Source organism: Lutra lutra, chromosome 6 (genome assembly GCF_902655055.1).
Source record: "Lutra lutra chromosome 6, mLutLut1.2, whole genome shotgun sequence".
Classification (NCBI taxonomy): Eukaryota; Metazoa; Chordata; class Mammalia; order Carnivora; family Mustelidae; genus Lutra; species Lutra lutra.
Genome location: NC_062283.1, coordinates 28,738,537 through 28,766,493, shown reverse-complemented (window position 1 = coordinate 28,766,493; position 27,957 = coordinate 28,738,537). Strand labels below are relative to the sequence as shown.

Sequence of the window (27,957 nt, the reverse complement as noted above, 5' to 3'; positions counted from 1 at the left end):
GCCACTTATGGGGTCCCTGCTTGAAAAGTGGTGGCCCAACTGTGCCTTGGATCATGGTTTAAGGTAACCCCACGCTAAGAGCCCACGCCTTGGCTCCATCTCTGCAATCAGCTTCCCCACTCCAATACCTGGCAGCTCTGCCACACTCAGACACCCCGGGTCTTTTTGTATCCCAATGAGTCGTGAGACCACACTGTCCCCCATGAGGGCTCCATCCCCTGCTTAGCCTCTGGAGTGATGTCCCTCAGTGGAGTAGACTTCTAAAAGTTCCGATTTTGTGTTCCACTATTCTACCTCTTGCTGGGAGACAGCCCCTTCCCCTACAGTCTATCTTCCCATATGTTGCCTCAGAGTCACTTCTCCACATATCGTACTTTCCAGTAAGTGGTCGCTTTTCTCTTCATAGAACTGCCATTCTTCTCATCAATCTCCTGTTGAGTTTGTAGCTGTTCAGAGTGGTTTGATAACTATCTAGCTGAATTCTTGGGACCAGACAAAATTTAGGTCTCCTATTCCTCTGCCATGTTGCTCCTCCTCCCCTTAGTCACCAAAGTTTTTCTGATGCAATTATTTTTCATAGTTTCAAGAATATATGAAACATTAACTTACCAAAATAAAAAAATAACAAAATTTATAGTGCTACCAATACACTCATAAAATGCATGCAACCTCTTGAAGTGGGTACTCTATCATCCTCATTTTTACAGATGAGCAAACTGAGACCCAGAGAACTATACCCCATAATAATATGGGGGCTAGAATGAAAAGGGTGAGTGGCAGTAAAATGGGAGTTAGAAAAATCTAACTAGCCTGATGCTCTGACCACAGAGGTCTTTTCAGATGAATCAGTTTTAGGCACAGGATGAAGATCCAAAAATGATTCCATTCAAAGTTCATTGTGTTAGGCCAATAGTGCAAAAGCATGAGATCTGAAAGGGACAGCACTAATTCTGTCCACTTCTTAGACTCTGTTTGGATCAAACATTCTTGGTGAGCTGTGACTTTGTCAAGTTAAAATATGTGTGGTCCATGTAAGTACATTCCATGATGAAAGTTAAGTAATGATGTTTCCAAACTACACACACACACACACACACACACACACACACTCTAGGTGCTGAGAGTAGCAAGGTACTCACAGCCTAACCATGTGAATTAATCACAAGCTAAATTTGTTTACTGTGCTTTTTTGTCTTTCCATTTTCCTCTGTGTTGAAGTGCCCATTGCTTTGAGTCATTTGTTGTTTATCTTTGGAAATCAAAATTTTTACTTAAATGATATGCCTGGTAATAATATTTTAATAACTTTATTGAAATAGAATATACATAAGATAGGGTTCACTTGTTTAAAGTAGATGCCAGTGTGGGGGGGCACCTGGCTGGCTCAGTCAGTTAAGCGTCTGCCTTCAGCTCAGGTCATGATACCAGTGTCCTATAAGTGCAACTCCATAGGACTCCCTGCTCAGCAGGAGTCTGATTCTCCCTCTTGCCCTGCCACTCCCCCCACCCACGTTCTCTCTTGCTCTGTGGTCTCTCTTAAATAAATAAAGTCTTTGAAAAATAGATGTCAATGATTTTTATTATATTTACAGAGCTGTAGTTGCCAAACCCTTTCACTATGCAGATTTAAACATTCTCTATTTTTCTTTTACTTCTTCTAATGAATCTCTTTGTTTTTTTCTGTTTTGAACTTTATTACTTGCATGTTAGTCTTCCTGAATTTATTCTCCAAGTGTCTTCTATTTTCTGGGTGATTTTCATCTCTGTATTGTTTTGTATAATTAAGTTATTTTTCCCACTTACTCTTCCAGGATACTAATTTTTTTCCAGGTTACTATTTTTATTCATAACAATGGCCAGCCTCTTTCCATTTATCTATTACAATTTTAAACTTGAAAATTAATGTTTACAATTTTTAATTATCTAAATGGTTTCCCTTGCCGGACTTTCACAGTATGCTTTCCACTGTTTACACCAGTGGAAGACATCTTTTCAGGCTGCTCAACTCAGCATCTCCTTTTGGTGCTGAATACCTTTAAGTGAAATGGTGATGATGGTGGTCCTGAATAGGGCTTAGCATGGCCTCATTGATCATCCACTGGCTTGCTCACATTAGAAAAACCAAGTAAGTATTGGAAGGCAGAGCAGGTTCTACTGCTACAGGCTGGGGTGAATCCTCTAATAAACTACTAACCCTGTCTGAGGGCTCTGCCCCAGTGGGATTTTTGTCACTGCCTTATGGATTTGGGGCAACTCAACCTTCCAAAGTAGCTCCTCTCCATCCTTCAAAACCTGTAGGTGGACTTCACCCCTGTATCCATGAAAGTGATATGTTCAGCTCTTCTGGGAGGGGACTCACGAGAATCACAGGCTTTACCACAGGTGTCTGCTCTGAACCTCTTGAAAGATTAGAACTTGGAGGTTAAAGGTTAAAGGTTAAAGCTGAAAAGTCTTTCTCTTGGTAAAAGGAAACACTCTCTGCTTCTGAAAGGAACACTGTGAGAGAGAAAAGTGTCAGATTGCACCTCTATTCTGACAAAGAGACCAGGTCTAGAGCAAAGGTAAATGCCCAAGAAACTATGATTTTGAGTGAATATGCCCTGTCCCATAGCACATGTAATTGCAACTGTCCACTTCATCCTGCTCTGGGTTCTCTATGTACCATGACATAATCTCTGTGTACCACATGCCTAAGCAGTGAGCCTGTAGAATCCTGGCACCTGCCCTCCCTTCTCATTTCTCCCAGTTCAATTCCCTTATCAGTCTGGTGAGTCTCAGAAACACAGTGTTTCTGTTGGGACAAGAAGGATTAGAGAAAGGGGGAAGGCAGGAATGAAATCTCTGGATTTTACTATGGAGATTTTGAATGCCAAGGGGTTCTGGCATGGAGGTTCTCTCATAGAACAGGGAAATTCAACTCAGCACTGTAGACATTCACTCATGTGCATACAAGATTCTATCATGTATTTTGGATGTGTTTATTTCTTAGATAATTGACCAATAGAATGTCCTCTTTCCACAGTTTAGTAAAAGCAAGAGACAGGGAGTGTCTTCCCCAGGGCTGTCAGAGACCCAGACAAAACTGGGAGGGGACTCCTGAGGACAAATAAAAGGACACTCAGATCTCTGGTCTCCCTGGTTGTCTTCCTCCTTGAAAAAGGTGGCACTCTGGCTTCAGGGGCCATTCAGGGCCCATTGTATCCCCTTCTCATCTCCATGGCTACTGAAGATACTGGTCTCCTCCAGAACCAGTTAGGGCTCCAGCTAGGCCTGTGGTGGACTCCATGATTCCCTCCAGGGCCCATGCCAAGGTTGGGGCCATGGGGGTGGTAGACAGCTGTGTCAAAGACGTTTCTCAGGGACAGGGAATTTCTCTAGAAAAAGAAGGGCAAATCATTTCAGAATCATATCCCTTATCCCAAGCCTTAACATGGACTTGTTCTGGAATATTCTTTACCTTTGTATGATCTCCTTCACCTAGTACTTCTTCCTCTACACTTTATTCCTTCTTTTGACTCTTTTCCCACAAGTCAATAGTTTGCTTAGCACATTGATTGGCTCTTCCAGTTCTAACTTGCTACTTCTCTTTTGTAACATACTCTTGGTCTTTCTTCCCCCCCAACTTGGTGGCCCTACTATTCATACCCCATTTCCTCATGTTCCTGCTACTCCCTCCCCAGACACTTTCCTACATATTAGGCAGGCACTCACCACACAGAAGAAGAGCCCAGCAAAGAATCCCACAGCCACTACAACCGAGACAAGAGTAATGAGGAAGATTTCCCATGGTTTCAGGGTCCCTCTGGGTATCATTTCATTCACTGGAGTAGTAGCACTCGTGCCAACCCCATGGGAAGTTGTGTGTGTTCCAATTGGAGAATGTGTGCTAGAGCCTCCTGTGGTTGCACTGGATGCAGTGTTGGCAGCTATGCTGGTCCCGATGGAAGTCACACTAGATCCAGTGTTGGAGGCTATACTGGTCCTGCTGGAAGTCACACTGGATCCAGGGTTGGAGGCTGTGCTGGTCCCACTGGGGTTTGTGTTGGATCCAGTACTAGACACTTTGCTGGACCCACTGGAGGTCACACTGGATTCAGTGCTGGAGGCTGTGCTAGATTCAGTAATGGAGGTTGTGATGGACCCACTGGAGGTCACACTGGGTCCAGTTTGGGTGGCTATACTAGTCCTGCCAGAGGTTGTGCTAGATCCAGTTTTGACAGGTGTGCTGGTCCCTCCAGAGGCTGTGCTAGATTCAGTACTGGAGGTCACTCTGGATTCAGTGCTGGAGGCTGTGCTGGTCCCTCCAGAGGCTGTGCTAGATTCAGTACTGGAGGTTGTACTGGACCCACTGGAGGTCACACTGGGTCCAGTTTGGGTGACTATACTAGTCCTGCCAGAGGTTGTGCTAGATCCAGTATTAACAGGTGTGCTGGTCTCTCCAGAAGCTGTGCTAGATTCAGTACTGGAGGTTGTGCTGGACCCACTGGAGGTCACACTGGATTCAGTGCTGGAGGCTGTGCTGGTCCCTCCAGAGGCTGTGCTAGATTCAGTACTGGAGGTTGTGCTGGACCCACTGGAGGTCACACTGGATTCAGTGCTGGAGGCTGTGCTGGTCCCTCCAGAGGCTGTGCTAGATTCAGTACTGGAGGTTGTGCTGGACCCACTGGAGGTCACACTGGATTCAGTGCTGGAGGCTGTGCTGGTCCCTCCAGAGGCTGTGCTAGATTCAGTACTGGAGGTTGTGCTGGACCCACTGGAGGTCACACTGGATTCAGTGCTGGAGGCTGTGCGGGTCCCTCCAGAGGCTGTGCTAGATTCAGTACTGGAGGTTGTGCTGGACCCACTGGAGGTCACACTGGGTCCAGTTTGGGTGGCTATACTAGTCCTGTCAGAGATTGTGCTAGATCCAGTATTCATAGGTGTGCTGGTCCCTCCAGAGGCTGTGCTAGATTCAGTACTGGAGGTTGTGCTGGACCCACTGGAGGTCACACTGGATCCAATGCTGGTGGCTGTACTGGTTCCACTAGAGGTCACACTAGATCCAGTGTTGGAGACTATACTTGTTCCAGCAGAGGTTGTGCTAAATCCAGTATTGACAAGTGTGCTCGTCCCTCCAGAGATTGAGTTGTATTCATTCTCACCTGATGTGGTTGTTTCACCTGTTGATAATCCTAAATGATGACAAACATATACTGAGCATAAATACTTTCTGGTTCAATGCTTGTTTAAATTCATTACATGGATAATTCTATTGGATGCTCACCATAGCCCTATGAACTAGATACTACTATTATCAACAACTAAGATGAAGAAATTGAGGCTTAGAAATGTTAACATTTGTCCATATTTATGCAGATAGTAAGTAGTAGAGCAGGAGTTTATACTTAGGGTACTGGATCTGCACTTTCAGCTACCATGCTAAATTGCCCTCTCCACCCAGCCCCAACACTAGGATTATATAACCTAGTTCCACCGGTAGTAAGCTTATTCTATATTCTACTATATAAGACCCAATACAGATAAGAAGTATTATAAAGGAATTGTAGAAGCCCTGTGAAACTAGTATATATTGATTAATTCCTTCTTAAAGTAGTATTGCTCCCTTCCAAAAAAATATTTTTCAGGTTTATTCAGAAAACATCTATTTCAGAATTGTCTGAGTAGCTTATTAATAAAAAAGATTCCTAGGCAAACAATTCTAGATTAAATTAATCAGAGTTTGAAATGTGGCCTTTCAACAAGGGATTGGGTGAGTCTATATGCATTCAGTTTCCAGGGTCTACTGATCTCTATGGCAGAGGCTGGAGAAGCACAAGTCATATATAGCTTAAAAGCACAAGATCTCCCAGGACAAATGGCTATAAGGTGTAGGGAATCTTTCAACCTTCTTGGAGACTCGGACAGAATTAATGTTGTGTCTATTTTTTGCCCCTCACAATACTGAAGGACAAAGATACTCAACTTAATCAAAATTAATTTGTGGGTCATTTTACCACTAACTGGAATATGGGCGCCTATCACTTCATTCCACACATATGTATTTTTTCTTTGGGCTTAATTGAACTAACATAGGGTTAGAGTTTTAGCTCTATTTTGGGAAGCCCCCCCTTTTCAGCAGTGTGGTACAAATTGGGGTTAAGATCAGAATCTCGAATAAAACTATAAAGAAACTGAGATGACCAAGAGAAAGAATGACACCACAGTCAACTCTTCCCGTTCTTAGTAGTTAAACCCCCAGCCAACCACACAGGTTATTATAATTTTATAAACGCAGAAACTGAGGCACAGAGAAATTAAACAAGTCACCTGAAGTACACAGGTAACAGTGGAGCCATGACCCATACATACACAGGCAGTCTGAGACCAGAGTCTACAGTTTTAACCACTGTGCTCTGACTGCCTCCTGGGTGATACCCAACTAGACTAAAGTGATTGGGGTAAAATGATGATTCCCCACTCTATAGAAGAGAATCAGAGCTAGTCCTGGCAGTGGCCAGCATCTCCCAAAGCACTTTGAAGCTTCTGAGATCACCCACTTTTAGAGGAAATCACTTACCGGTTTCTAAAAGTAGGAGATGCAACAGTAACCAATACTTAAGGAGACTGTTTCCTTTCTGCATCTTGATCTTCTTCGTTGTTGGAAAGTAAAGTGCCTGAATCCCAGCTGTGGCCATCTAGAAGGCAAAGAACAGAATTTTTGAAAAAGGAGAGTTCAGGGTGAAGAGATAAAGGCTGGAGCTTCCAGGAGCTTGGGTCTACTAGGCACTTGTTTTGGGGAAGAACTTTGAGCTTGGGTAGAAGACTAGATGCTTACTTAAGCTTCCTCCATGCAATGTTCTTGCCTTTTTCTTTATTATGGAAGAGCTGCAGGGACCTTTATAGCTTCATATGTGTTGGGGAGGAGTTCAGAAGTTTATTTGTTCTTCTGCCAACTGTGAGCAGTTAAAAAACAGTACTGAATTTGAGAAGGAATAGACTAGGGGTCAAGAGGAAGGTAAGAAAGGAGAATGACATGATCACACTAGTCAGGGCACAGGACTGGCTGGGTCAGAGCAGGAAATAAAATGGCATGAGAAGATCAAATTTGCCAGAGTGGAAGGGACCCACCCTCTAATGCAGGGATGGGGCCAGAAACCTGTTCTACTGCAAGACGTTGTTTCCTGGCCAAGAAGTTCTGTGTGGGGGCGCCTGGGTGGCACAGTCATTGGGCGTCTGCCTTCGGCTCAGGTCATGATCCCAGGGTCCTGGGATCGAGCCCCGCATCGGGCTCCCTGCTTGACGGGAAGCCTGCTTCTCCCTCTCCAACTCCCCCTGCTTGTGTTCCCTCTCTCGCTGTGTCTCTCTGTCAAATAAATAAATAAATTAAAAAAAAAAAAGAAGTTCTGTGTGGCTGTTTTGGTAAGGAAAAAGCCCTAATGAAATGAGCTAAGTGGGTGGTACCCCACATCTCTGAAGCAAATGGAAATATGAAAATCAAAAGAGAACAGTAATTAGAGGTCCGGACTTCTGGATTACAGGCAGAAGACAGATGGAACATTGCTGGGTATGCAGTAGGCACTCAACAATGCACATTGAATAAACAGGGAAAGAGAGATCCAGGGGTTGATGAAGACATCTTTGGGATCTCTGGGGCATGATGGCTGAGAGCATGGGGAATGTTGGATGTGTAGAATAAGCCATCTGCCAGGCTTATAGCAGGTGAAGGGATGGTATAGGGTCCCATTCTGATCCTCCACCATAGGAATTTCCTTCTTGTTTGTTTTCAGAGAAATCTGAGGGACCTCTTCTCCCCTGGAGTCCTTCAAGTGTTCCTTCTCATCAGCCTAATGAAGCATCTCTCAGTAGAGTATACCACAGATAACACATTAGGAAACTTCAAGTCTGTTAGGGAGGAGGATATATAGTCCAAGTCCTCTAGAAACGTCATGCTGGTCTGGACACAGATGTAATAACAAAAGATACATAGTCAGCTAAACAAGTATGACTGAAGAGACCCAAATGAGGAGAGGGTTTTGGGAGTTCATGGGGAAGGCATCTTGTATCCAGGGCCAAGGAGTTGATAGATGGAAATTTCAGTGTACAATCTGTGTGACCAAAGGCAGATGTCTTCATAACTGTTAATAAGAAGCTTTGTGGAAGAAGCAACATCTCAGTTTATTTGTGGGTGATTGAGTATTCTTGACATTTAAGACCTGTTTGAAAGAAACAGGAGGTGGCTGGAGACATGAAGGAATTTATGAGTGAGTCTGAGAGTCAGGAGGGGACAGAGTGTGCTGGAAAAGGCTGATGCAGATCTGCCTAATGGCTGTGAGGCTGAAGCAGTTCTGAGGAAGAATTATGAGGAATCTTTCAATGACTGGTTAGGCTTTAGACTCCTAGCAATCGCATTTTATGGCTAAGAGGCCAAAAGCACTCTAAGAAATCCTTTTTTTTCCCCCTCTCTAGAATTATTTGGAGGCAGAGGTCCTGAATTCAAGTCCAGATTCCACCTTCTAGACATAATCTTAAAATTATTTTGCACACATACTTAACGGAGACTGTATGTAATTAGTATCTTTACTGTCCTTCAAAACAACACAAGAACCTTGGAACTTTAGTTATTACTACCCAATTCTTAACTCATACCTTAATCTTATCAAGTGTTTTAATTCTATCTTGGTGTTTTTTTTAATCTTAATTTAATTTTATTTTTTCAGTGTTCCAAGATCCATTGTTTATTCACTACAGCCAGTGCTCCATGCAATATATGCCCTCCTTAATACCCACCGCCAGGCTCACCCATCCACCACCTTCCTCCCCTCCATAACCCTCAGTTTGTTTCTCAGAGTTCACAGTCTCTCATCTTTCATCTCCCCCTCCAATTTACCCCAATTCACTTTTACTTTCCTTCTCTTAATATCCTCCATGTTATTCCTTACACTTCACAAGAAAGTGAAACCATATGATTATTGACTTTCTCTGCTTGACTTATTTCACTCAGCATAATCTCCTCCAGTCCCATCCATGTTGATACAAAAGTTAGGAATTCATCCTTTCTAATGGAGTGTAATATTCCATTGTATATATGGACCACATCTTCTTTATCCATTCATTGGCTGAAGGGCATGTTGGCTCTTTCCACAGTTTGGTGGTTGTGGCTGTTGCTGCTATGAACATTGGGGTATAGATGGCCCTTCTTTTCACTACATCTGTGTCTTTGGAGTAAATACCCAGTAGTGCAATTGCAGGGTCATAAGGTAGCTCTATTTTTAATGTTTTGAGGAATCTCCACACTCTTTTCCAAAGTGGGTGCACCAACTTGCATTCCCACCAACAGTGTAAGAGGGTTCTCCCTTTCTCCCCCTTCTCCCCTTTCCTGTCCTGTTGATTTTGCCAATTCTAACTGGTGTAAGGTGGTATCTCAATGTGTTTTTTTTTTAAGATTTTATTTATTTATTTGACAGACAGAGATCACAAGTAGGCAGAGAGGCAGGCAGAGAGAGGGAGAGGAAGAAGCAGGCTCCCTGCTGAGCAGAGAGACCGATGCGGGGCTTGATCCCAGGACCCTGGAATCATGACCTGAGCTGAAGGCAGAGGCCTTAACCCACTGAGCCACCCACATGCCCCTCTCAATGTGGTTTTGATCTGAATCTCCCTGATGGCTAGTGACAATGAACATTTTTTCATGTGTCTATTAGCCATTTGTATGTCTTCTTTGGAGAAGTGTCTGTTCATGTCTTCAGCCCATTTTTTGGCATAATTATCTGTTTTGTGTGTGTTGAGTTTGAGGAGTTCTTTATAGATCTTGGATAACAGCCCTTTTTCTGTAGTGTCATTTGCAAATATCTTCTCCCATTCCGTGGGTTGCCTCTTTGTTTTGTTGACTGTTTCCTTTGCTGTGCAGAAGCTTTTTATCTTGATGAAGTCCCAAAAGTTCATTTTCACTTTTGTTTCCTTTGCCTTTGGAGACATTTCTTGAAAGAAGTTGCTGTGGCTGATGTTGAAGAGCTTACTGCCTATGTTCTTCTCTAGGATTTTGATAGATTCTTGCCTCATGTTGAGGTCTTTCATCCATTTCAAGTTTATCTTTGTGTATGGTGTGAGAGAATGGTCAAGTTCTGTCTTGGTTTTTAATTTCATGAGTGATTATTGTTATTCACTTATGCACTATAAGCCAGAACATAGTCATATAGCCAAAATAAGCTGAGAGACTGGAGAATATGGTGAGTAGCAGAGTGGGCATGTGGTTGACTGAAACTTGAGAATATGATTTTTAAAGATGGAGAATGGATATTAGCAGACAATCAGAAGACTATGACACACATTTAAATCTACTTGCTTTATTTTCTGTATTTAATAATTCAATTTTTGTGGATCTGATCCTGCTGTTCTCTGTTTTGTTTCTTGCTGGATTTCACTGATGCTTTATGACTGAGATGGTTTTACTAGAGGTTTAAGGCTGAGTTTATTTTTCTTGCAATGCTATCTATAGAAGTAATTTGAAGCCTTGGATGAGGACGTGATCTTCCACAGAGAATTTGCATGTTTTGGCCAAGTATATGGATGCATTACCGTTTGAGGATTCTCATAAATTAAATGATAGGTTTTGAGGTCTTTGAATAACCCATGATTTGGAACTGCAAACCATGTAAAGTATTGTTGTGGTTATAAGTTATTTCCCAAGAGATACTTCCCACTCTCCTCCCTTCCTCTTTACTAAGTTTAGAGATAGATAATTTGCTTGCATTTCCTTAGAGGAAGAGTGGGTTTATTTTTAGCTTACAATTTCCCTGAAGGTTTCAGATTTATGGGAGGGTCTACTGGGAGACTCCCCACCCATGCTGGTCTGACTGAGGCTATACTACTTGAAGATTAAGTTCACTGGGTTTGGCAAATGTTGACTTTAGTACTCCTCTTACCTCCTTGGATTCCCACCTGAACCCAGTCTTTTTTTTTTTTTCAAAGATTTTATTTATTTATTTGACAGACAGAGATCACAAGTAGGCAGAGAGACAGGCAGAGAGACAGGCAGAGAGAGAGGAAGGGAAGCAGGCCCCCTCCTGAGCAGAGAGCCCGATGCAGGACTCCATCCTAGGACCCTGGGATCATGACCTGAGCCGAAAGCAGAGGCTTTAACCCACTGAACCACCCAGGCACTCCTGAACTTAGTCTTTAATTCTAGCTTTCCTTACTTTTCCACCAACTCATTGATTCATTTAAGGAGATATTTTTTAAAGTCATCTATAGTCATTCATTCCCATTCAAGTACTGCCTAGAAGTTGACAGCATTGTGTATTTTAAAGCAGACGTTTCCTTTTAGAGATGATGGATGCCCTAGTTATTTAAACTATTTTTTTTTTGTCAGAGAGAGTGAGCACAGGCAGACAGAGTGGCAGGCAGAGGCAGAGGGAGAAGCAGGCTTCCTGCTGAGCAAGGAGCCCGATGTGGGACTCGATCCCAGGACGCTGGGATCACGACCTGAGCCGAAGGCAGCCCCTTAACCAACTGAGCCACTCAGGCATCCCTGGATGCCCTAGTTATTAAAGCTGATTTAATCAATAAATCAATAAAGTCCACATATAATCAAACAAAAAAGATACTTTAGTAAACCGTTTTAAGTTTTTCAGGGTATATTAAGTCACGCACCTAGAGCATCACAGAGTCAGAAATTTAGGTTCTCACTGAATTGTTTTGAGAAAAAAATGATGGTGTATTTAAAGGGACTAGCACAGTATTTGACACATAGTAAGCATGCAATTATAAAGGCCAAAGGAAAAACAAAAAGAAAAACATAAAAACATCTGTATATAGAAGCCAGTGTATTTTATAATTTCAAGTTGTAGCACATCCTTTTCTCCTTCTTGCCACATGGCTTTTGGAAGAGACAAAGAAGTAGGAAAGAAGAATCTTCCTAAAGATGCAGGAGGCCTGGAAAACAGTGACTGGCTCTGAGATTTCCTGTCTACCTAGTTCGTATGATTTAATGCTACAAACCTAGACAGATATTAACTACACTTAATGTGGTGATTATTTCCCAATGGATATGAATACTGAAACATTACATTGTATACCTGAAATTACTATCATATTATACGTCAATTTTACCTCTGAAAAGGAAGGAAGGAAGGGAGGAAGGGAGAAAGGGAGGAGGGATGTAAATCACTGATCAGTAAAGATCAGGCTGCCAGCTGGCACTTGCAGAATGCCTGTTGTGTACCTCTCACCAGTCACCTCCATCGTCAGGATTTCTGTCTTTCTCTCTCTCATGGTCTTTACATCATGCTATGCAAGAAAGTAAAAACCAGACAGAGAAAATAACAGTCTGCACTGCCATTCCTCAGGCTAGGATAACATCGGTAAAGCCAGCTACAAGGTTCACAGGAAAATATTTCCCCCAAAGACATACTACAGTTGTAAACCTTCATAACAGCCCCCTCTTTCAGTGACTTACTCATGCAGTGATTTTGTCAATGAAAAATGTGGTTCTCTAAACTCATAGACTATCACAAGTCCTGTTTGAAATTATATTCTTAAGAAGCAAATATCCTATTCTTGTCTGGAGAATCGAAGTTACTTTAACACAGAGAAGCCACTTAAGTTTCCAACCCAGGGGCAGATAAGAGTTTCTGAGTACAGTAGACCCTTGAACAACATGAGTTCAAACTCTGCCAGTCCACTTATACACTGAGTATTTTCAATAAATATGGTATAATGCTGTAAATGTATTTTCTCTTCCTTATAATTTTCTCTTTTTTTAGAATTTTCTTTTTTAAAAGATTTTTTTTTAAATTTTTATTTATTTATTATTTCAAGATTTTATTTTTTATTTTTTTTTTAAATTTTTTTATTTTTTTCAGCATAACAGTATTCATTATTTTTGCACCACACCCAGTGCTCCATGCAATCCGTGCCCTCTACAATACCCACCACCTGGTTCCCCCAACCTCCCACCCCCAACCCCTTCAAAACCCTCAGGTGTTTTTCAGAGTCCATAGTCTCTCATGGTTTACCTCCCCTTCCAATTTCCCTCAACTCCCTTCTCCTCTCCATCTCCCCATGTCCTCCATGTTATTTGTTATGCTCCACAAATAAGTGAAACCATATGATAATTGACTCTCTCTGCTTGACAGTGGACACAGATTCTGCAGTGGTATTTGAAGCTGCAGTGAAATCTATGGTGACCCTAGGATCTGTGGTGATTTCAGAGGTCATAATGAAGACTATGGTGGGTATAAATGTCATCATGAAGGAAGTTGTGCTCTCAGAGGCTGTGATGGACACAGGTGTTGGGGTGGTCTCAGCAGTTATTGGGGGTGACTGAGGAGGGCACAGACTTAGCAATTGTCAGGCTTTAGTAGAAACTGTAGTGGTACAAGAGGCTGTGTTAGATAGAGGTCATGGTAGGTACAGATGCTGCAGTGGAGGGTGTGGTGGTCTCAGAAGCTGTAAAGAGACCGAGATGGTCTGAGTTGCTCTGGGGCCTATGGAGGAGTCCATTGTGGAGACACAGTCTGTGGTAGCCCCTGAGGCTGTGGTCGTCTTAGTAGTGTGCCCAAAAGCTGTGAGCAAGGACATGGAGGGCTCAAAGTCTATGGTGGACCCAGGAGCTATAGTCCTCCCTAAAGTACATTAATTTTTACCCAGGAATAACACTCACTTTTGCATTTCTTTTAAAGATTTTTTTTTAAGTAATTCTATGGCAATGTGGGGCTCGAACTCACAACCCTGAGATCAAGAGTCACATACTTGGGGCACCTGGGTGGCTTAGTTGGTTAAGCATCTGACTTCAGTTCAGGTAATGATCCCAGGGTCCCGAGATTGAACCCTGTATGGGCTCCTCAGTCAGCAGGGAGTCTGCTTCTTTCTCTCCTTCTGCCCCTCCCCCTGCTCGTGCTCTCTCACATATAAATAAATAAAATCTTTTTAAAAAGTTGTACACTTCACTGACTGCTCTACTGAGCAGGCCAACCAGGCACCTCCACTTGTGCACTTTTTATATTTAATTAGGAGCCTTGCACATATCTGTCATTCTTGTTTCTGTTGAGACAGCAGAACTATGGTACCCAGATTGTAGTTAACCCTGCATGTGGAAGCATGTGCCTTAAAGGATGCAGCTCTGGTAGTTCTCTCCTCTTCCTTTTTTTTTTCTTTTTATGTGGATGCCATGGGTATGACTGCTGACTCAACTGTGCTGTTGAATGAATGAATCATTTGGGCAATCACTTCTGTGTTTTCTTCTTTCCTCAAGAATTTCACTAATCAGGGTCCTCAGTTTTTGGGGTGGTTTGTAGGGTTTTTTGGTCACTCTATTTGCCTAGGTGAATCTTCTTATTTAACACATGCTAAGGAAGCAACACAAATAGAAACCACGTATCATCTCTCTAACACTAAGGATTGTTGGAGCTCAGATGAAAGAGAAATTTTGTTGTCTGAAAACAGAGAGGTCATGTGGACAGATCTCCCCAGCAGCATTCCCTTAGCTAAATAGAAATAAGGAGATCACACGAAAATAGGAGGGCACTTGAGCAGAGACCCTCAAGTGCAAATCCCCCTTCACTTTTTGGGCCTTGCAGCATACTGTCCGTGCCTGAGGAGAGCCTGTGTGTTTTTATGCATGAAATGAAGGCCATCAGGCTGTGAATTTGGGATGAGGCCACATGTTGCAGGCTTTCTTTAAGCAGTCAAGGTCAGAACTGATGTGTTAGGCAGTTAGTAAAAGTTCTCTCAGTAAAGAGACACAGGGAAATGGTAGGGAAGATCCTTGGGATGATGTCTTTCTTTCCTTTATTTAATTTTTAGTAAAAAGTGCTAGATCAAGTAGTAGCAGTGGGAATGGTAGAGAAGAATTTAGGAGACTGATCTAAGTTTCTCTTTGATAGGCATTTTCTGTGTTCTGTACTTCTCATTCATTCTTTTAAAAATATTCTTTAAGAAGCTTCTATAAGGCATGTGGTATTCCAGACATGGTACAGAGTGGTAAAATGTAGATATATTCAAGTAAGGGAGAAAGACAATGAATAAGTAAATATAACCTCAGAAACAAACAAACAAAAATCTATGAATCACTAACTAGGACTCTTTCAGGGCTCAAAGGGCCTTTGTCTTGCCCTTCATGTGAGGGACAGACTGTGGAATCATGGCTCAAAGAGAAAAGAACATCTTATCAAATCATAGACACACCTGAAAAACGTTTTGTTTTGGTTTTTTTTTTAAAGATTTTACTTATTTGACAGACAGAGATCACAAGTAGGCAGAGGGGCAGGCAGAAAGAGAGGAAGGGAAGCAGGCTCCCTGCTGAGCAGAGAGCCCTATGCAGGGCTCGATCCCAGGACCCTGGGATTATAACCTGAGCTGAAGACAGAGGCTTTAACCCACTGAGCCACCCAGGTGCCCCTGTTTGTTTGTTTGTTTGTTTGTTTGTTTGTTTGTTTTAATGGAAGCCAGATTATGACAGTGCCACTTCTGAGTATGGAAAAACAAAGCTTCTGAGCAACGGGCATAATGTTGAAGGACATGCAGAAACTACCAACTGATGGGGGCACCTCAGTGGCTCAGTTGGTTAAATGTCCAACTCTTGGCTTCAGCTGAAGCCATGATCTCATGGGTCATGAAAGCAAGCCCTATGTTGGTCTCGTTGCTCAGTGAGGAGTCTGCTTGAGTATTCTCTCCTCTACCCCTCCCCCTACTCAAGAGAACAGCACTCCCAACACAGCAGTTGGAGGCATTGGAATATAGCAGGCACTGAAACTAGATGGAAGTCTCATAGAAAATGTACATCTGAAAAATGGAGATCTAGTGCAGAAAACTGCATAATTCTACCAACAGCCAACATGTTTGAAAATGAGGACCACTTGAAAATGAGGCAGTTGAATGCTTAGGGAATGCCTTAGGGAAAGCCTCTAGACTACTGGCATAGGAAATGATCAGGCAAGACTCTATTCAGAAAGAAAAAGCATTTATAAGTACATTAAGACTTATTCAACTCATTATAAGAAAACAGTTGTTCAAGTCCTAGTTACCTATTCAGAAATGACTACATGGCTGCAGGAAGCTGCCTCAGGGAGAGGCCTAGCACACCAGAGGCCCATGGAGGTTACAGCTGTGCTGCCCTAAAACAGCTTCTGGAAGGTTTTGACCAGCAAGACCAAGCAGTAGCCTCAGCGGTCTGCCCCTACCTTATGTTTCAAGTACCTGGACACCAATGATGCAAACCAGGGCCTTAGTGTGGTGATTCCAGGCGGGGAATCAGGAAGAAGGCACCAGCAATGGTTGTGCAATGATGCACGTGTAATTAATGCCACTGAATTTTACACTTAAAAATGGTTAAAATGGTAAATTTTATGTTATGCATATTTTACTACAATAAAATTTTTGAGGGGGAAAAAAAGGGAGGAGGAAGAGGAAATCAACAACCACACCACAGGCTAAGCCTGATGGTGTCCCCACCACAGAGCTGATGAAGAGGAAGGGGCATATTCAGAAAACTCTGCTAGTATTCTACTTTGCAAAAAAGAAAAGCAAAAATTCTGATATGCCATTTCATGGATTTGGAGGGTGTTGAAGAACATTCCATACTTGACTGCAGCTGCAGCTGGCAATGCTAATAAAGACTGTGATTTTTAGTTGTCAGTGTCCCAAATCACCAGTCTGCACCCATTACCTTTGAAACCTCTTTTCTTACAATAAGCACTTTCTTAAGACACAAGCAGGAGTTAACAGCAAATGTGCTATCATGTCTTAATGCAGTTGATTTAAAAATTTGCAAGTCAAATGCTAGATAAATTATGTTCTGAGAAACTAGTGTTATAGGCATGAGTTATTCTCTCTTAGGCTTGTGTAATTTGCTATTAGAGAATTTCTTTTTCATTTTATTTAATAATTGCTGCTAAAAATTAAGTTAACTGATAAGATCAGAATTTTAAAAATTTGCTTTGTTTTGAAAAGGATATTCATTCCACATGATATTGGATACATAAAAATTATTAAATCTTTTCAGAGGCAAAATTGGGACAAGAAGCTATTTTGAATCTTGCAATATTATTTATCCCAATAAAAGATGTATTTGAGGTCTTTTGTTAAGAATCTATGAACAGCAATGTTATATGAATGTGATGTTTAATTCTGTAGGTGGAAATACCAGGAGAAAAAACTAAAAGTTGGGAGTTGTTGCCTCTGAACAGCAAGTATCGGTTGTGAAAAGGAGGGGTGCATCAGAGATGATTATTTTTTTGTCATGAGCCTGTAGGACTGTTGGAATTTTAAAACTAATTACATGAGTTACTCTGATAAACGCTGCAAAGGAAATATGTACTCAGTGAGTAGAAGATGAGAAAATGGAGATAGCAATTATAGGGAATTATTTCCAAAAAACTTGGCAATGATAGAGGGCAAAGCTAGGAAAGATACAGGCTTGTTAAGATGGATGCTGGAAGAGCAGAGCTTTTCAAATGGCCCCTGGGAGCTTGCTAAAATGACTGGGAGTTTGTTAAAATCCAGATCCCAGCCCCTACCCCAAACTTACTGACACAGGAACCCCAAGGGACAAGGGACAAAAATCTGCATTTTAGAAATAATCTTATATGTATACAATGAAATATTTTTCAGCCATAACAAAGAAGGCTATCCTGCCATTTGTGACAACATGTGAACCTTGAAGGCATTATGCTAAGTGCAGTAAGGCAAGTACTTTTATGACCTCACTTATATGTAGAAGCCATAACAAAACAGCTTTGAATACAGAGAACAGATTGGTGGTTACCAGAGGCAGGGGGTGGGAATGGGCAAAATGAGTAAAAGGGATCACAAGGTACAACTTCCAGTTATAATCCTGGGGATGTAATGTACAGCATGGTGACCATAGTTAATAATACTGTGTCATATGTTGCAAAGTTGCAAAGAGTGTAGGTCTTAAAAGTCCTCACCACATACATGCAAAAATTGTAATTATACAAGATGATTATTATACCTGTAATTATACATGGATGTAACTAGACTTATTGTGGTGATCATGTCTCAATACATACAAATCATTTTGTTGTACACCTGAAACTAATATGATGTTGTATATCAATTGTACCTCAATAAAAAATAAATAATTGTTAATAAGTAGATAAATAGAAAAATAGAATCTCTTCCAGGTGATTCTTGCGCACACCGTTACTGGAGCTTGTTTGGATGCTGATGGGAAGGAGAAGGAGAAGTAGATAGTGTGTGAGTTGGGGGGAGAAACCTACTGAAAGGCAGAAAGTGTGGGATGGGAACCAGAGCCCAGGTTAGAGGGAAACGGTAAAGGTAAAGTGGGAGCAGAGAGGGAGAGAATGGATAGAGATGAGGGAAACTATAGAGATCTGATGGTGGGAAGCTGAGGCGGTGCCTGCTAGCATTTTTGCACACTAGCAACTTTTCTGTATGTGTTATTCCTTGTGTGACATCTGCCTTTCTCAGTGGACTGTGAGATCCTTTTTTTTTTTTAAGATTTTATTTATTTATTTGACAGAGAGAGATCACAAGCAGGCAGAGAGGCAGGTAGAGAGAGAGGAGGAAGCAGGCTCCCTGCCGAGCAGAGAGCCCGATGCGGGGCTCGATCCCAGGACCCTGAGATCATGAAACTGAGCTGAAGGCAGCGGCTTAACCCACTGAGCCACCCAGGTGCCCCAAGGACTGTGAGATCCTTAAAGGCAGGATGTGTTGCTGCTTTGTTCACTGATTTATCTTCAGATCTAACATGGAGGAAATGTTCCAAAAATGTTTGCTGGACAAATACATGTGTGTCATGATGTGATATCCAAGTGACGATGTTATGGGAAAAATAAGCCTGGAAATATAGGACTGAATTTCAGAGCAAAGACAGGCTAGAGATGAGTCTGGAAGTCATCTTCAGTAATGATGGCTCAAGCTGAAGGGGTATACAGAGAGGGAGGAGGAAGAGAATAGAATGTGCAAGACAACAGTCTCCAAGAGACAGTCATTGGGAGGGATCAGAAAGAGGGCACAAGAAACAAATATCAAAGGAAAAAGAAAAAACACCACTGAAAGTCCTTTTGTTCATTCAAACCAGGCCTGTTTCTTTTTTTTTAACTTTAATTTTTTTGTTTAGATTCAGTTAATTAACATATACTATATTATTAGTTTATTATTTTCCAAGGTAGAAGCCAGTGATCCATTAGGTTTATATAATACCCAGTGCTCATTATATCACGTGCCTTCCTTAATGTTCATCACTCAGTTATCCCATCCCCTACCCACTCCCCTCCAGCAACCCTCAGCTTGTTTCCTGTGATTAAGAGTCTCCATCTTGTTTATTTTTCCCTCTCTTCCACTATGATCATCTGTTTTGTTTCTTAAATTCCACATAGGACTGAGATCATATTTCATTGATTGACTTTTCTCTGATTGACTTATTTCACTCAGCTTAATACACTCTAGTTTCAGCCATGTCATTGCAAACGGCAAGATTTCATTTTTTGATGGCTGAGTAGTATTCCATTGTGTATATATATACTATCTGTATCCCTTCTTCTGGGGTATCCATTCATCTGGGCTCTTTCCGTAATTTGGCTATTGTGGACATTGCTGCTATAAACAGTGGGGGTCAGGTGCCCCTTCAGATCACTACATTTGTATCTTTGGGGTAAATACCCAATAATGCAATTGCTGGGATAGGGTAGCTCTATTCTCAACTTTTTGAGGAACCTCCATACTGTTTTCCAGAGTGGCTGCACCAGCTTGCATTCCCACCAACAGTGGGTAGGGTTCCCCTTTCTCTGTGTGCTCACCAACACCTGTCATTTCCTGACTTATTGATTTTAGCCATTCCATCTGATGTGAGGTGGTATCTCATTGTGGTTTTGATTTTATTTCCCTGATTCTGAGGGATGTTGAGCATTTTTTCATGTATCTATTGGCCATCTGGATGTCTTCTTTGGAGAAATGTCTGTTTATGTCTTCTGCCTGTACCTTGACTAGATTATTTGTCCTTTGGGTGTTGGGTTTGAGAAGTGCTTTATAGATCTTGGATACTAGCCCTTTATCTGATACATAATTTGCAAATATCTTGTCCCATTCTGTTGGTTGCCTTTTGGTTTTGTCAGCTGTGTCCTTTGCTGTGCAAAAGCTGTTTATCTTGATGAAGTCCCAATAGTTTATTTTTGCTTTTGTTTCCTTAGCCTTTGGAGACATGTATAGCAAGAAGTTGCTGTGGCTGAGGTCACAGAGGCTGCTGCCTGTGTTCTTCTCTAGGATTTTGATAGATTCCCATCTCACATTTTTAAAAAAAGATTTTATTTATTTATTTGACAGACAGAGATCACAAGTAGGCAGAGAGACAGGCAGAGAGAGAGGAGGAAACGGGCTCCTGTTGAACAGAGAGCCCAATGCAGGGCTGGATCCCAGGACCCTGGGATCATGACCCAAGCTGAAGGCAGAGGCTTTAACCTACTAAGCCACCCAGGTGCCCCCCATCTCACATTTAAATCTTTCATCCATTTTGAGTCTATTTTTATACATGGTGTAAAGAAATGGTCCAGAAACAGACACATAGATCAATGGAACAGAATAGAGAAACCAGAAATGGACCCTCACTCTATGGTCAACTAATCTTGGACAATGCAGGAAAGAATGTCCAATGGAAAAGAGTCTCTTCAACAAACGATGCTGGGAAAATTGGACAGTCACATGCAGAAGAATGAAGCTGGACCATTTCCTTACACCATACACAAAAATAAATCCACGCCTGTCTCTATCAACTCCACACCTACCCTGCCTACTCCCTTTTTAGGCATTCCTTCCAACAGTGGAAATCAAGAGCCTTTATAAGTTATTTGGCATTGCTTTTAATGATTAAAATGAGAAACTTGAAATTTTGGAGGAGTCTAGAAGAGAAGTCAGGTGAAATGGTTAGGAACATGAGAGCCCGGACTTTACTTCTCTTCTGGCTAAATTCATCCACAATTCCCACTACCCTGGGATCTCTGTGGTCCCTCCACATGTGTGTCTATTCAGGAATTCTGAGAGCTCACCAAAGATTTATATTTAGGCAGCATTTCTGGAAGGGATATTTTCATTTCCCTTGGCTTTACTTAGAGTTGGAGCCTAGCTCTAATCAGGAATGATATAGAAACTAGGATTTTCAAGTTAGATACAAAATATTTATCAAACAGCTATACACTCCAAGATTCTAAGGGAAAATCAAAACAAAGCTGCTATTCATGTTCCTGCTTACAGCTGAAGGTCGGAGGGAGAGGAGAAGGTGGATTCGCTGCAAGGTGAAGCTGAGGTCCACAGTTGTGGTCACTGGGGGCTAGGGTCAGTACAGACTTTCACAGAACTGGACAAAAAGTTTATTATCTTTCCTTCCAGAAAAAGAATGAGAATATGCAAGTAGTGTCTGAGACAGAGACCCTTGTCTCCTCCTGACTTTTTGTGGCCTTCACGTCCTCTGTGATTGATGGATAATTCATTCACCAAGTCTCAGGACTCTAAAGAGAAACCACATCAGCATACAGGAGGCAGGCAATGATTTTCCTCTCCTCATCTTGAAACAATCCATATTGGAAGTTGTTATCTAGAATGCAGGTTCTATAGCAGAGATGGACTGTGAGGGATGAGTTGATGCCTGGAGTCTTACTTGGAACATCAAGTTTCAAAAGCTTGCTAGGGCCAGGGTTATGGGAGGAGTAAATCAGCTGGGGTAAGTTCCATGGTAGTAGGGAGCCAGGGACTGAAACAGCTGTTCTCTTGGGTTCTAACACTTGCTCCACAATATGACCGGCTCACTTTCCTGTCTCACTTGGCTATTGCTGTGGGCTTTCTTGTTGCTGCTGGGCAGGGTGGTGTGGGGGAGCCATAACTCTGGGCCCTTCCTCTCCAAGGAGGGACACCTCTGGCACAGGGAGGGAGAGAGAACAAGGGGATCAAACCTGTCAGAGGAAAGGAAAACCACCCTTGGGGCCAGAAGTCAATAAAAACTTGTTTTCTCTGGGGATGTCTCATTTCTAGAGCTGAGGCCTGTGTAGGAGGCAGAAGGGAGAAAAATGAGGGTGACTGGGTCCCAAGTCATTGAATTTTCTTACCATGCCAGCACTCACTGTCCAGGAGCAGGTGTGCTGGCACAGTTAGCTGTGAGAAGAGAACGCCTGGGTGCTGGGAGGGAGGGACGGCGGAGCACTGTGACCATGAGGCCAGAGAAGGAAACTCAGAAGGCGACAGAGGCTGTCAGGGTAGACCCGGCTCTGTGGGGCCAGAAGAACAAAACTCTGGGAAGTCCAAGGGGATGAAACAGAGACCTGGACTCAGAAGAAAGAGCTGGATGCTTTCTTGAACAAACTTCAATTACACCATGTTCCTTGGGTGGTCCTTCTAACATCCCATCCATCCAGGTCATGCTGCCAAGTTACACTAAGGGACAGAGTGAAGTTGGATTGGGAGAAAAACTCTGTTCCCAGGAGCTGTGTGGGTTTGAACAAGGTACTTCTCTGAGTCTCAGTTTTGCTACCTGTCAAGCGTAATAAGAAAGAACTTGTAGAATTATCAGAGGATTGAAGTACGTGATGTGAAAGCAAGCGCAGAGCAAACTTTCATTTTTTTTTAATTTTATTTTTTCATTGTTCCAAGATTCATTGTTTATGCACCACACCCAGTGCTCCAAGTAATATGTTTTATTACCAATGTTGTGCGAATAGAAGGAAGCGCTTGGTGTAGGAAGCCCAGGTTAGGAACTGCACCCCTCGGAGAGCCGAGGGCTGTGCTGACTTGAACTGCAGAGGCAAGTTTCAGCTGGTGGCCTTGTGTTGTCCAAGGCAGCCTGCAGGGTGCTGGGGCAGAAGGGGTGACCCAGGGGTGGGGGTGTCAGCTGTGAACCACTGATCTGCTCAATTACGGAGCAAGATCCAAGAACCTCAAACCAAGTGGAGCCTAGAGGGAAGAGGGGAGGGCCACATACTCAGGGACCCCAAAATCCCCAGTGCTCTAGTCCCTTATGCCTCACCCCTGATCCTGGCCAGTCCTACCTGGGCTCACCCCTCTGCCCTCGCACCTGGTGCCCACCTCAGCTCTAGGGGTCTTGGGCACTGATCTCTCCTGGGGGTGTCTGGGTGGGACATTACATTAAACTTGTGAGGAGGGAGCCACTCCCTCCTTATAGCTCATTATGTAATTTTCTCTAATGAGAGCTTGTCAGAGGATTTCCCCCTAGATTTCAAAGTGAGCCTTAGTAGCAGAGGAGAGAAGTGGTAAAGGAGACAATCAACCTCTTTGCTTGGGCCCACAGTCCCTGGTGAGTTTGGAGAGCCCTCTACTCCCCAGTATACACCCTGTGACCCCTAGTGCTCCATTTGGGTGCCTTGTCAGACTGGCACCTTGGCCCTCTCAGGCATGGGGATGGGAGTGGGCAGCTGTGTTCTTGCTTGGTTTTGTTTTGTTTTGTTTTGTTCTTGTTTTGTTTTGTTTTGTTTTTTAAATTAGGGTCCAAGCTGGAGAAATTCAATGGTTAGAGGCTAGGGATAGGCTGTATCTTCTTTTCTTCTGAGAAAGAGTGACACTCCTGTCCCGACAGTTGCCACATTCTGAGTTGCCATCTGCCCAGGTGACTAAAAACCTAGCATTCTTGTCCTTTTTTTTCTCAGGCACCCCACCCTCTTCCAGAACCCAGGTGTCCCTCTCTGCCTCAAGACTCTTTCTAGGGACCTAACTCTAGGGTCCCTCTTACATCTGGCATGCCAACAATCTGGGATCCAAGCTACCATTCTGCCTTTAGCAGAGCAGAACTCTGGTGGGAGATTCAGAGAGATCCTGAGACCTGAGGACCACCACCTCCTCCAGTCTGGAGTGGACTGTGGCAGATAACTCATAAGTGTCTACTTTAGGACTACTGTCCATGGTAGATGTCCAGCTTCCTTCAAATGGGAATGCCAAAAGTAGCAGATATTGACTGCCTTTTGATTCCAAATGAAGTTCAAGTTGGAAGGCCTGTGACAAACTAAATCATATTTCTGCTCAGGAAAGTTTCTGATCCTCCTCTGGTAAGAGTGAGAGCCAAGGCTATGTGGATGAGGGTGTTGGTTGGTGCAGAATGGTTTTAGAGCAGGGCTAATGTCCTAACATAAATTTGGGATGTAGTAGTTGCCCATAAATACTGGGTTTAATTCATTAGAATCCTGTTTAATTCTGTGTAATATTGACTTGTGATAACCCTTAATGAATTATGTATTTAATTTTAATTTTCCTATACTGATGTCTCAAGTGACAACTATGCCTTATACTTCTTTATAATCCTCAACAGAATTTGTAAAATGTGCTTAGAAATACTTGCTTATTAACACATTCTCTCTTGTTTGTCAACATGCAAATGAGCCCAGCAGGAACTCAGGAATGACTCATCTTAGGAGCAATAGAAATTCAACCTCCTCTTCCACAATCCTCCAAAGAATTCCTGTTCTCTACCCACTCCTGATTAAGGTCATCTGTAAGGTCACAGCCAAAGTCAGAAACACCAGCCAGGACTTCTCCCAACTACCAGTAATTATGATGTTCTTATTTTACAAATATTTTATACTTTATTATAAAATGACCAATAGATAGGAAGCTATCCATTATCTGTCTTTCCCCCTCTACCAAATCAGTAATAGGCCAAAGGGTTTTAATAAGTTAGAGAGAAAATCCAGATGAGATGTCTACATGGAGGAAAATCAGAATCTGGGGTCAAAGTGTGAGAAGAGAGAGAATGGGGGCAACAGAGAAGGTGAGTGACTCCTCCAGTAAAAAGCCTGGACTGGCTTTTGGTAGAACAAATAGGAAAGTAAATGATGAGTGGGGAACACCATCAGGGAAGGCCTGATGGGGATGAATGGGTAACATTGCAGGCCAGACAAAAATCCCTCCCTGCATGCCACCCACAACCCAGCAAGCCAAATCAGCAGGATGCCTACTATAGACATTTAGAAAAATGAAAGGATTCGGGAGGATGAGGTAAGAACCATATGAATGAGAGATATTTATTATCTTTTCTCAAATTTTCCTTTTTCCCAGGTGTAGAGATAGTGAAGGAAATATGTCCTCTTTTCTTCTCAGATCCTACTTTTTCATTTTAAAAAGGAGGGAGTCAAGTGTCCTAGGAACTCAAAGACAAGCCTGCTTACACAAAAAGTCTAAGTAATAGATAGAAGTATTATAGATTGTGCAAAAACAATGAATACTGTTACGCTGAAAAGAAATAAAAAATAAAAAAAAAAGAAGTATTATAGATTGGTCCTGAAACCCAACTTACAGTCAGATCTGGGACATTGCCTTCTAAGGCCCCCAAACTTCCCTTAGCCAGGCTGCTCCTCCCAAGACTCAGTATGTGTCCGGTATTTGTGCCCACCCCATATGTCCATCAAACATCCTTTCATTTTGAAACCATCATCTTCTACAGAGAACACATGCTCATATTATTCATTCTTTCTTTTATATCTGCCAGACTCACATCCTTCTTGCTTATCTCATCTTTAGACCAGTTTCAATAAGAATACCGCAGATGAAGGGTTAATGCTGTTAACTGCCAGTACTTTGCCCTTCCTGGAGTCCAGGAAATATGAATTGTGAGTCTAATTCCTCATCTTAGGAAGGGCATGGAAGAGTTGGGCACTTTCTAAAGAATCACCATGGGGAAGTGATCTGGCCTGTGCCGAGAGTCTGCTGCTCCATCAGGTAGACTGGATAGGAATTAGGGCCCCCATCATTCTCTGGGTCACTGTCCTCCTTGTTCTGTATCAGTGCACGCCGTGTTTTTATCATATAGGAGACCTGTTATTAGGAGAAAGGAAGAATGAGTTTCATCTGCTGTGCCATTTGCTTTCCTCAATACCCATAATCCTTTGACTCTATTCTTCCTGACCCTAGATCTTTAGCTTCATCCTTTCTTAAGATTCCATCCAAACCTTGATCCTTATTCCAGCCCCAGATCCCATGCATTAAGTCCCAGACTTCTCCAACTCCCTCCTCTGTCCAATTTTTCCTATGCTAATATACCCTATTCTCACATTCCAGATTCTTTCTCCAACCCCCAATTTTTTCCTATTCTACATCCTTTTTTGGGGGGCGCCTGGGTGGCTCAGAGGGTTAAGCCTCTGCTTTCAGCTCGGGTATTGGTCTCAGGGTTCTGGGATGGAGCCCCGCATTGGTTTCTCTGCTCAGCAGGGAGTCTGCTTCCCCCCGCCCCGCCTGCCTCTCTGCCTACTTGTGATCTCGCTCTCTCTGTCAAATAAAAAAATATATATTTTTTAAAAAGCCTCTTACATCCTTTTTTTCTCAGCCACAGACTTCTCTCCAATGTCATTGTTCATGCCCCATGCCTCACTGTCTTTCCCCATAGTTTCCACCCCATAGTTTCCACCCCACCCCCACCACCGACCATGCCTCTTTTTCTGAGCTAATTACTCCCTCTGGTTCAGATCCTTAATCTCTTGTCAACTCCCTATCTCATGGGTTCGTTCCCCTGTAGCATCCCTCTTCCTTACCAAAAAGATAAGGCCAAGGAACACGAGGAAGAGAATTACAGCCACCAGGACCACAATAACTATAGCCCATGCAGGGAATGAATCATTCTCGCTCATTCCACCAGTATGAAGACCTCTGTGTGAGCCATCTTTGTTTTGATATGGATGGCTTTTGTTGCCCAGGGTCTCTGATATGGTGAAACTAAGCTCCATGTGAGATGTGGTGAGTGTAAAAGAACCGATGGGCACCTCATGGGTAATATCCTTTTTATTTGAACCAGGAGAAGTATTAGTGACAGATTGGTCACGTTTTGTAGATTTGGCTGGAGTTCTTGTAATCCTCTCATTGGCTTGGGTGATCTTCTGCACATGGTCCTTGGACCCTTCTAGGGCTCCTGTGGTCTTCCCCGCATCTTTCATGGAAGTTTCTGGTGCTCTTGTGGTCTTCCCATTGGCTAGGGTGTTCTTCTCCGCATGGTCCTTGGACCCATCCAGGGCTCCTGTGGTCTTCCTGTTGGCTAAGGTAGTCTTCTGTCCATGGTCCTTGGACCCTTCCAGGGCTTCTGTGGTCTTCGCCGCATCATCCGTGGACCCTTCTGGGGCTCTTGTGGTCTTCCCGTTGGCTAAGGTAGGCTTCTGTCCATGGTCCTTGGACCCTTCCAGGGCTCCTGTGGTCTTTTCCACATCTTCTGTGGACCCTTCTGGGGTTCTTGTGATCTTCCTGTTGGCTATGGTGGTCTTCTGTCCACGGTCATTAGACCCTTCGAGGGCTCCTGTGGTCTTCCCCGCATCTTCCGTGGACCTTTCTAGGGATATTGTGGTCTTCCCATTGGCTAGGGTCATCTTCTCCCCATGGTCCTTGGACAATTCCGGGGCCCTTGTGGTCTTCCCACTGGCTAGGGTGGTCATCTCCCCATGGTCCTTGGACCCTTCCAAGGCTCCTGTGGTCCTCCACGCATCTTCTGTGGACCCTTCTGGAGCTCTTGTGATCTTCCATTTGGCTAAGGTGGTCTGTCCACGCTCCTTGGACCCTTCCAGGGCTCCTGTGGTCTTCCGCCTATCTTCCGTGGACCCCTCTGTGGTTCTTGTGGTCTTTCGGTTGGCTAAGGTGGTCTTCTCCGCATGGTCCTTGGACCCTTCTAGGACTCCTGTGGTCTTCCCCACATCTTCCGTGGAAACTTCTGGGGCTCTTGTGGTCTTCCCATTGGCTAGTGTGGTCCACTCCCCATGGTCCTTGGACCCTTCCAGGGCTCCTGTGGTCTTCCCCTCATCTTCCGTGGACCCCTCTGGGGTTCTTGTGGTCTTTCGGTTGGCTAAGGTGGTCTTCTCCGCGTGGTCCTTGGACCCTTCTAGGGCTCCTGTGGTCTTCCCCGCATCTTCCGTGGACCCTTCTGGGGCTCTTGTGGTCTTTCCATTGGCTAGTGTGGTCCACAGCCCATGGTCCTTGGACCCTTCCAGGGCTCCTGTGGTCTTCCCCGCATCTTCAGTGGGCCCGTCTGGGGCTCTC

The 27,957-nt window shown here is 43.2% G+C and overlaps 2 protein-coding genes across 3 annotated transcripts; both read right to left on the bottom strand.

The window, feature by feature from the left end:
* Positions 1 to 3,013: 3,013 nt before the first annotated feature.
* On the bottom strand, positions 3,014 to 6,639 carry MUC21 (mucin 21, cell surface associated). The gene is made up of 3 exons (XM_047732268.1): positions 6,557 to 6,639; positions 3,712 to 5,171; positions 3,014 to 3,374 (listed from the first exon to the last, which is right to left on the bottom strand). The coding sequence occupies exons 1-3, from the start codon at positions 6,618 to 6,620 to the stop codon at positions 3,186 to 3,188; spliced, it is 1,713 nt and encodes a 570-aa protein (XP_047588224.1). The 5' UTR covers positions 6,621 to 6,639; the 3' UTR covers positions 3,014 to 3,185.
* Positions 6,640 to 6,644: 5 nt separating this feature from the next.
* Positions 6,645 to 27,331, bottom strand: MUCL3 (mucin like 3). 2 transcript variants are annotated; one of them, XM_047732313.1, is made up of 3 exons: positions 26,472 to 27,331; positions 25,616 to 25,758; positions 6,645 to 6,674 (listed from the first exon to the last, which is right to left on the bottom strand). In XM_047732313.1, coding segments are annotated over exons 1-3 (966 nt in total). In that variant the 5' UTR covers positions 27,294 to 27,331; the 3' UTR covers positions 6,645 to 6,673. The 2 variants fall into 2 exon arrangements, with proteins under 2 accessions (XP_047588269.1, XP_047588268.1); XM_047732312.1 differs by lacking the exon at positions 6,645 to 6,674 and having other exon boundaries at positions 25,240 to 25,758.
* Positions 27,332 to 27,957: the final 626 nt, after the last annotated feature.

Coding starts and splice junctions, on each gene's coding strand:
- MUC21 (XM_047732268.1), bottom strand. CDS start 6,620: ATGCAGAAAGGAAACAGTCTCCTTAAGTATTGGTTACTGTTGCATCTC. Junction 5,172..6,556: donor TCTCCTACTTTTAGAAACCG/GTAAGTGATTTC, acceptor GTCATCATTTAG/GATTATCAACAGGTGAAACA. Junction 3,375..3,711: donor CTGGGCTCTTCTTCTGTGTG/GTGAGTGCCTGC, acceptor TTCTTTTTCTAG/AGAAATTCCCTGTCCCTGAG.
- MUCL3 (XM_047732312.1), bottom strand. CDS start 27,293: ATGACCCTAGCCAATGGGAAGACCACAATATCCCTAGAAAGGTCCACG. Junction 25,759..26,471: donor TCCTTGGCCTTATCTTTTTG/GTAAGGAAGAGG, acceptor TCCTAATAACAG/GTCTCCTATATGATAAAAAC.